Raw genomic sequence first — 8921 nt, 5'->3', positions numbered from 1 at the left:
GAGGCACCCGCCATGGACCCCAAGGACCGCAAGAAGATCCAGTTCTCGGTGCCCGCACCCCCGAGCCAACTCGACCCCCGCCAGGTGGAGATGGTAAGGGGGCCGCGCTCCGCCCCGCAGCGCTCCCAGCGCACTCCCCGGAGCTGCTGAGCCCACCCGTCCGGGGATGGGGTGCCAGGAGGGCACGTGGCCTCGGCCAAGGCGGGGGCGCCGGGCAGCGCGTGAAGTTGGCTGGAGACTCGGCAACTTTTTCCCGGCCGCCGATCCCCGGGCCTGAGAATTCTGAGCTTCGGGACAGGCTGGTTCCTGGGAGACTGTCCTTTCCGCCCTGCACACTTGCCCTGGGCTAGTTCCTTTCCCTAGGTTACCACCCGGACCACTTGTCCCGGTTCCAGCTCCAGAGCTGGTCACATGTGAGAAAACTGGTACATCACACATTGACCCTATTACACGGCCCAGGAGTCTGAGCCTGTCACCCTGGTTCCCCACTGCCCTGCTGGCCTCCAGTCGCACCCTGCATGTCTGACCTGGAGTGACTAGCACCTTGTTCTGACCTCTTTCTGTTGTGGGGTCCTGGAGCCCTAACCTCAAGGTGGGAGAGGTGACCAGTTATTCCCTCATGGGGGCTGGGAGGTCTCCAAATGTGTGTGTGTGTGTGGGGGGGGTTGAGGCAGAGGTCTGAGCCCACAGCCCAGCAGGGGACACTTGTTGATGAGATGCCACTGGTTTCCAGCAGAGCAGTGAGAAGGGGCCAAGTCATTCTGCGGGATACTGGGGGTTGGGGTCTGGAGGGCAGTGTTGGAAGCTTGGCATGGGAAAGTGACAGTTTCAGCTTGACTCACCTGGTTCTCTTTGTGCATTTCCCTGGAGCTCAAAAGGGACCTAATTAACTGACAGTTGGTCTGATTGCCAAGCTAGTGGGGGGGGGGCAGTTGCTGGGAGTGCTCATTCCCCCACTCTCATGATACAGCCTGGCTCCTGCAGCAAGGAGGGCAACTTCTCATTTCTCACAGGGATTGGGTGAACTCTACAGCCTGAGAAAGATTGCCAGAGAGGGCCAGAGCTCTCCCTGCCTCCAGAGATATCCCCAGGCCTCTGGGCATCTGGGACTCAGACCCACACCCGAGCCTCAGTGTGAGGCCGAGGGGTCCGCAGTGCCCTGGCTTAGTCTCCCTCTGTAGCTGGATTCAGTTTCTTTGGAGCCCTTGATCTGTTCTTAGGTGGGCAGGGCCATGTGGGTGCCATGACCCATGGGCATCTCCTCCAGAGGGCCCATCCCAGGCATCAGGAACCACAGACCACAGACTAAACCACAGCTCCCAAGGTCTTCAGAAACTGGAGAGAGGAAGGGCCTCAGTGAGAGAAGATAAAAAGGGAGGTGTTAGCTCTGGAGTAGACATGAATGGAACCGGCCTGGGCTAAGAGTCAGAGACTAGGTTTTTTCTAGTCCTTTGGACTTTATGTGCTGTGTGACCTTGAGCACATGGCTGAACCTCTCTGAACCTCAGAGTTTTCATCTGTGCAAAATGAAAGGGTTGAGTGAGCTACAGAGTTCCTTTTAGCTCAAACCGCCTTTGATTCAAAGGCTCCCTGGGATCTCCAAAGCATTTTCCCTGTGGCCTGGGCGTGGGGGTGGAGTGGGACCTAGGGTGTTTATCCTGCAGGTGTCTATCCTGCCCCTCCTTTTTCCATCTCCTTAGATCCGGCGCAGGAGACCAACCCCTGCCATGCTGTTCCGGCTCTCAGAGCACTCCTCACCAGGTAGGGCCCCTTCTTTCCCTCCCCATCCCAGACCCCACCCTAACTCTGATGCCTTCCTGAGGGCCCTGCCAAAGTCCCAGGAATAGGAGACGAGCAAAGACTGGGGAGTAGATAAGGTCTGGGAGCCCAGCTCGCTGTTCATGCGTTAGCAGGGCACCTCCCAACACCAGGAGGGAGGACACACCTCCCTGTCCCCAGAGACTGAGACTTTGTGAAAAGTAACTGGGATTCTTTCTCTCTCCCTCTCCCCTTCTCTGGATCCTCTATTGATGCTGGTCCCTTTGATGGCTCCCTCAGAGGAGGAGGCCTCCCCCCACCAGGTGAGTTTCCTGGGGCAGCTGGAAGGAGGATGCCTGGGCCTTTTGGGGTGGAGTCGACCTGTGCCTGCATTGCCAGCCAACTAACAGAGGGTGCCACCCTGGAGAGACATCAGCATGTCAATGGGTACCTCCTCTGAGAGGTCCTGGTGCCAGGGCGCCCCAACAGATCCTCCTCTGCTCAGACTGACAGTAGGATGCCCAGGACCTAGGGTCCTAAGCCAAGCCGCAGCTTCTGGGAGCCCCCATCCCAAAGCGGCAGTGAGGTCAGGGCTCTGCCTCAGTGCAGAATTCAGTGGCAAAGCCTAGACCAGTCTGCCAGGGTTGCCAACGTAGGATGAAGTGGAGAGAGGGTGAGGGGAAGGAGCCTCTGAGGAGTCCATTTAACCTGGCTCTTCCCTTGCAGAGAGCCTCAGGAGAGGGGCACCACCTCAAGTCAAAGAGACCCAATCCCTGTGCCTACACACCCCCCTCGCTGAAAGGTACTATATCCCACCTGTCTGTCCTGTCTGCCTGGCTGTTCCTTGAGCCCTGGAACTGGGCTGAAACTGGGGGAGGGGGGTGAAATGTCAGCTCTTGTCAAGCAGAAATGATTGCTTCCTGCATCACAACCCAACTTGGAGACCAGCTCTTTCTTGCAAAACACAAGGTGCCCAAAGACTGGAAAGGGCAGCTGTGGCCCTTAAAACAGTTTGTAGGGGGTCAAAAGAAAAGACACATCCGAAGTGACAAGTGGGTGAAAGAGACTCAGTCTGCATCTCCACTGTGCAAGCCCATCAAAAGGCACCTTCTCCCATGGGTCCCCCTGTTTTCCCCTCCCCTTCACCTCTCATTTGAACAGATCTGCATCCAAGATTTGCCCCATTTCTGCTTTTCCTTTCTGTATTAACAGGCAAGTCATTCCTTTAGCATATACTGAACCCCTACTGTGTGTTAGGCCTTGCTGGTGGGTACTGGGCAAAATGAGTAAGATCTGGGGGCTGGGATGTGGCTCAGTGGTAGAGTGTGTGCTCAGCATGCAGAGGCCTTGGGTTCCATCCCTAGCACTGGGAAAAAATGAGATTTGGTTCCCACCATCCTGGGCCCTTTGCCTCCAAGGTCAGCGAGAGTTCGAAGAGGGGAGGGTGTGTGGCCCAGGATTGGAAGGAGGTAGAATCCAACAGGCAGCAAGTCAGGCAAAAGGGAAGAAAGTTGCAAAGGGCGGGAGGTGGGCATCCCAGGGGAGCCTTAGGGCCAGATGGAGACTTGGCTTCTGTCCAGGGACTGTGGGAGATGCACCTGAGGGAGAAGGGGTGCAGATCTGGTATGCAAAGGGCCTCTTCCTAGCTAAGTGCCATACGCCTACCCATCTCCACCTCTACTCCAGCCTGAGTCTCTTCCTGCCTGGCCAGCCCCCTCCTCCCCTGAAGAGGGGGAGGGAGACCGGAAGGGTGTGCTGAGAGCTCCCTTGGGTGGGTTTAAACTGTTCCCTGGCACTAGCCAAGATCAACAGGTACACCTGCCAGCCTGTCTGGGCCAGAGCTGGGAGTAGAGGAGAAGGGCAGGGGCTCTTTCTTTTCCTCCAGGACAGGAAGATGAAGGGACACAGCAGGTATGGAAGGACTTCTCTACCTGTAGGGTCACAAAGCAGGCGTGAGGGAGAGGTCGCATCTTTGCAGGAAAGAACATAATAATCTGCCTCCTCCTGGAAGTGATGGGGTGAGGGGGGACTGTTCCCTGGATTCTTTTTGGTGGGAGGTGTGCTGGGGATTGAACCCAGGGCCTTGTGCATGCTAAACACACTCTATTGCCCATCTACATCCCAGCCTGGGGCCTAACGGTGAGCGTGGGGACATGGGGTGAGGAGACTGGGGCCAGGGTGCTTCCCATGCACCTGGCAGTGGCCAAGAATTTGTCTCCATCTACATTCCCCTTTGGGTCACATCTTGAAGAGTCTAGGTGGGGAGAGGCAGGGAGGTGGAAAAGGGGTCAGGAGCGAGGTGGGCATTCTGGGGACCATGTTGGGTTCTTGCAGATAAAAAAGGGAGACTTGCTGGGTGGGGGGAGTTCAGGGTCCCAGAAGTGAAGAAGCTGGAGGAGGCAGCCTGGGGAAGCTAGGGGAAGCAGGCACAAGGACGAGGGAGGACGAGGGAGGCAGGCGAGGTGAGGCACGAGGGAGGCCACGGGAGCCAGGGCAGGTGCTGCACACACCTATTGTCGCTGCAGCTCACGAACTGGAGTCTCCTCCCCCGTCTGGGGAGGGGAAAGGAAGCTGCCCCAGCTGCCACCTTCTCTCTCTTCTCCCTCAGGGGCCCTCCCTAGAGGGCACTGTTTGGTAGGATCCTGCTCCTTTCTGGGCCAGGGAAAGGGCCTGGCAGGCGTGGGGGTTTGTAGGGAAGGATTCAAAGGCCTTAGGGGCGGGTGGGCAACACTGTCTTGGCTGGGGGTGGGATGCTCCAAGGCCAGAGCTCTCACACTTGGTTCAAGGTGTAGCTTTGCTGAGTGCTCAAGGCCAGGGCAGGGCAGTTTATGATTTATTGCACTTTTATTGCCTGGGGAACTTGCCCAGAGTCAGCGGGAGGCACTGGGCTGGCTGCTGGGGGCAGGGCGGGGCAGTAGGCACACACAATGCACCCTCTGTGCCTGTCCCTGAGCTGGCAGGAGCACTGGGCCTTGCTCACTGCACCGGAGGTTTCCAGCCAGGATCTACCCCCTGGACTTTCTGAGGGGAGGGTGGTGGGCAGACCAAGGAGCTGCTCAACTCTGCCCTGCTGGGCAGTGTCTGGCCTGGGGGCCATGAACTGAATGTTCCATGTGCTTTAAAATCTACCAGCCTTTGACCCCCTGCCGACTCTGCTCAGTCTCAGCTCACGATGTTTCCTCAGCCCTGTCACACCCCAGAACCCTCAGCGTGGCCCTTTTCTCCCAGCCCCCTGTTCCTTTCCATCTTTGTGAAACTTTCCTCCAGCCACCCACACTGTTCCCTTCCTAGGCCCTATCCAAGCAGGTCTTGGTGGCGGTGGGGTGTGTTTGCTGCTTTCTAGGTCACCGCAGAGGGAGCTGGGAGCTTGGGGATGTGGGTCAAGATTGTGGGGGCTGCATCTGAACAGGCCACTTCCCCAGGCATGGACTTCATTGGCTGCAGACTATTGTATCTTCAATCCAGAATCAATTATTCCTACTCTTGGAGCCTGGGGCAGGGATGTGTGGATTGGCATCTAAGACGGGGTGGTTTGGTGGTGGTGGGGTATTGCATGAGGACTGGGGTGAGCCATGAGCCCTAAGCAGGCAAGGTTCTCCCCCAGAAATGGAAAGGAGCAAAGCCCTAGCCCACAGACAGCAGCTTCTGCCTGGTGGATACTGTCTCCAGGACTGGCTGGTTGGCAAGGTCAGCTCCCCAGCCAGGGCATGGTTAGCTGCTGCTGTGCCTGTTGGGTCTGGTCTTGCCCAGCCTGGCACCCTGTGGTGTGGAACTGCTCTGTGGTGCCAGTCTCTGAGGGGGCCAATATCTTGGGACAACTTAAGAACCAAACGTGATCAGATTTACCCCCTGCTGCTTCTGCCTTGGTCTGGCCTCCAGCAGGCTGGCCTGTAGCCTTTGGCCCTTGAACTGTGTCTCCTGAGAAAGTTACCCCTATCCCAGACTCATGGGGAGGAGCTCTGGGGGCTGTATCTTGGGCCTGACTGACCCTCGCCTTCCGGGGTCCTCTCTGTGCCAGCCGTGCAGCGCATTGCTGAGTCCCACCTGCAGACTATCAGCAACTTGAGTGAGAACCAGGCCTCGGAGGAGGAGGATGAGCTGGGAGAGCTGCGGGAGCTGGGTTACCCAAGAGAGGAGGATGAGGATGAGGAGGAGGATGAGGACGAGGAGGAAGAAGAAGACAGCCAGGCTGAAGTCCTGAAGAGCATCAGGGGGTCTGGTAAGCTGAAGGGACTGTGAGGCGTGGGTTCCACCACCATGCATTAGGCGTGGGTGCTCCTGGAGGATCTTGGAACACCCCTTCCAGTACAGTTTCATACAGGTACATGGCAATGACACCACGGGTCCTCCCCTCCTCCCGCCCCACAGAATCCTTAACTTCACCTATGATGTTGGCTTCCTCCAGTCTTGGCTTTTTCCTCTCACAAGCAGATTTTCCTTAATGATTCCTCTCTTCCCTAGGAATTAAGGCAAGACCACATGAGGGCTTGAGGTTAGAAGTAAAAAAGGGGGACTGGGGTTGTGGCTCAGCGGTAGAGCGCTCACCTAGCATGTGCAAGGCCCTGGGTTCGATCCTCGGCACCATATAAAATAAATAAATAAATAAACAAACAAATAAATAAATAAAGGTATTGTGTCCAACTACAACTAAAAAAAAAAAAGAACTAAAAAAGGACTTTCCACACAAGAGCAATGAGAGGGTGTGAGGAGATTCAGGGATAGTGGACTGAGAGAGCCCAATTTCCCCTGTGCCTGTATTTCTGAATCTGGGATGTGGTCTCTGCTGGGATGCAGGGGGCTGGCTGATTTGCCCTCTCCAGGACCCAATGACTGTTTCTTCCTTTTCCTTCCTAGGGGGATGGAGGGTGCCCTCTAGTGTCCAGATGGAGAATCTAGATTTAAGAACCAATTTGGTCCTCTGCACCTCTGACCTCAGCTGCCTGGGGGAAAAGAGAGAAGCTTAAAACCTCCATAGAAGGGGCCTGAAGGCAGAGGTTCCAGGTCCAAAAATCTCCATGGACCATCCTAAAACCCACAGAATTCTGGGAAGAAAGATCTCACCCCTCCCACAGTTATTTCTTCCAGTCTGGCCATGGAAGGCTGTGCCACATCTATCTACAGCTATCTATCCACATCTATCCCTCCTACTGCACCCTAAACTTTGTGGTATCATTATTTATGGGAATGACAAACAGCAGACTATCCCTGCTTGAAGTATTTATTTAACCCTTAAATCCAAACAAGATAGCTTGGGTCACCTGTCTGCATCTCTGACAGTGAGGGGACCAGAGGACTGGAATTGTTAACTCAGCTCCAACTGAGACCCCAAGAGCAGGGAGAGGGAACCCGTCTCCCAGGACACAGGGAGAGGGGTCAAGTCTCCCAGGACAAGCAGGAGGGCACCGCGTCACATGACAAGACTACCAAGGAGCAACATTAACCCCCAGCACTCCTGAATGCTGGCACTGGGCTCTCCAGGCATTTTCTCATAATCTTATTTGAGGTAATCTACATAATGTCACTCATCCACAACATCTCCTTCAGCAAGGTATGGGCTGAGTATCTAAACCATATGTTGAGTCATTGGAAGAGTTGTTCTAGTCCAGTGCTCTCTCCACTATGCTATGGTGACTCAGAAAGCTTGGCCTCAGTCATCAGAGTAGCTCTTTCTCCAGGACATCCAGACAGACACTCAAAGCCTGCGTTGGTTAGTTTGCGGTGAGGGAATGGAACCCAGGGTCTCACATGTGCTAGGCATGTGCTCTACCACGGAGTTAGACCTCCAGCCCATCAAAGCTTGTGTTTTGATTCCCTGTCTTCCATCCCTAGCTGGGCAGAAGATAAGCTATGGCCAGGGTCTGGAGGGGCCCTGGGAACGTCCGCCCCCTCTGGATGAGCCTCAGAGAGATGGAACCTCTGAGAACCAACTGGAAGACGCAGCACTAAATGGTAAAGTTTTGAGCCTGGGAGGAAGGGTTGGAGTGGGAAACTTGGGGGGTGGGGCCAGGCCCTGACTTCCTCTCTATTTGCTTTGCAGAGCCAGGGGAGGAGCCTCAGCGCCCAAGCCTTCCTGAGCCTGGCACTTAAGTTCCCAATCATGCCTCTCCCCAGAGGAAGTGGAGGGGGCACCGCTGTTCCCTAGAAGCCCACTCTGCCCTCATCCTGTTTTGTACCCTTCCCCTCACCTGCTAGGGCTGCAGCTTCTAAGTTCTAGAAGACTAAGGCTGGTCTGTGTTTGCTTGTTTGCCCGCCCTTGGCTGATGCCCAGAGTCTCTGATGCCTATCCCTGCCAGTTGTTCCTCCATTCACCCAGTGGGAGGTGGGATATGAGCAAGCCCACGCTGGAAAAATCAGAAACCCAAAACAAGGATTGCCCCTTTATAATTCCACTCCTCAGATCCTCTCCCCTGGGCACAGGAGACCCACAGGGCAGGACCCTAAGATCTGGGGAAAGGAGGTACTGAGAACCTGCAGGTGCCCTTAGATCTTTCTCCATCCCCTCTTCTTTGGAAAACTCCAAGTCACTACCCCTTTCACTGGCTTCTACCAGGACCCAGGACAAGACTTTTTCTCCACAGCCTCCACATTTTGGAACTCTTCCCTTTATCACCCCTGCTCCTCCTGGATGCCTGGAAGATGGACTGGCAGAGGCTGCTTTGTTGCATTTTGTTTGTGCTTTGATGCCAGGAATGCCACCTAGTATATGTCCTTAGAAGGGGCACACGTTGGGGGGGGGCGCCAGGATTTCCTTGTCCTCCAGCTGTTCTGTCCCCTTCTCCTTCTTCCCTGACTCTAGACCTGAAACTCCCCCATGCTGTAATAAATCTTTGTAAATAACTGTGCTGAGACTCCTCTTTCAGGGGAGGGAGGAGAAGAAGGGAAGTAATGGAGTGTTCTGATATAGAAGGTTGGTAGTCATCCAAGGGTCAGGACCTTCACCCTAGTGTCCAGTCCTCTGGGAGTTTTTCTGGAGATAACAGGCTGAGACACTCAGGAGGGCCCACAGAAGTTCTGACTACTGCTATGATGGCTGAAAGGTGGGGTGGTGGAGAATAGAAGTCCATCAAGAGTAACTGTGGCTTTCTCCAAGGGACTGGCTCTTCATTCTCACAGATCTCCCCGCAGGCAGTTCCACAATGCCAGACCTGTGTGGTCCAATACCC

At 55.3% G+C, this 8921-nt stretch overlaps 1 protein-coding gene across 2 annotated transcripts; it reads left to right on the top strand.

Annotated features, from left to right (window-relative positions):
- Positions 1-4: 4 nt before the first annotated feature.
- On the top strand, positions 5-8596 carry Ppp1r1b (protein phosphatase 1 regulatory inhibitor subunit 1B). 2 transcript variants are annotated; one of them, XM_015506703.2, is made up of 7 exons: positions 5-93; positions 1701-1761; positions 2059-2081; positions 2485-2560; positions 5777-5977; positions 7588-7707; positions 7796-8596. In XM_015506703.2, exons 1-7 carry the CDS (start codon positions 13-15, stop codon positions 7843-7845), a joined length of 612 nt encoding a protein of 203 aa, XP_015362189.1. In that variant the 5' UTR covers positions 5-12; the 3' UTR covers positions 7846-8596. The 2 variants fall into 2 exon arrangements, with proteins under 2 accessions (XP_015362189.1, XP_048641148.1); XM_048785191.1 differs by lacking the exon at positions 5-93 and adding an exon at positions 325-592.
- The last annotated feature ends 325 nt before the right edge of the window (positions 8597-8921 follow it).

The sequence above is a fragment of the Marmota marmota genome, unplaced genomic scaffold (genome assembly GCF_001458135.2).
Source record: "Marmota marmota marmota unplaced genomic scaffold, marMar, whole genome shotgun sequence".
In the NCBI taxonomy this organism is placed as follows: domain Eukaryota; kingdom Metazoa; phylum Chordata; class Mammalia; order Rodentia; family Sciuridae; genus Marmota; species Marmota marmota.
The sequence above is the reverse complement of the archived record's forward strand: the minus strand, read 5'-3'. Positions and strand labels throughout refer to the sequence as shown.

What these genes read in the sequence shown, in the direction of transcription:
- Ppp1r1b (XM_015506703.2), top strand. Translation starts at nt 13, where the DNA reads ATGGACCCCAAGGACCGCAAGAAGATCCAGTTCTCGGTGCCCGCACCC. An exon ending in AGGAGGCCTCCCCCCACCAG is followed by an intron (nt 2,082 to 2,484) that starts GTGAGTTTCCTG and finishes CTTCCCTTGCAG; the next exon opens with AGAGCCTCAGGAGAGGGGCA. An exon ending in GGAAGACGCAGCACTAAATG is followed by an intron (nt 7,708 to 7,795) that starts GTAAAGTTTTGA and finishes TTTGCTTTGCAG; the next exon opens with AGCCAGGGGAGGAGCCTCAG.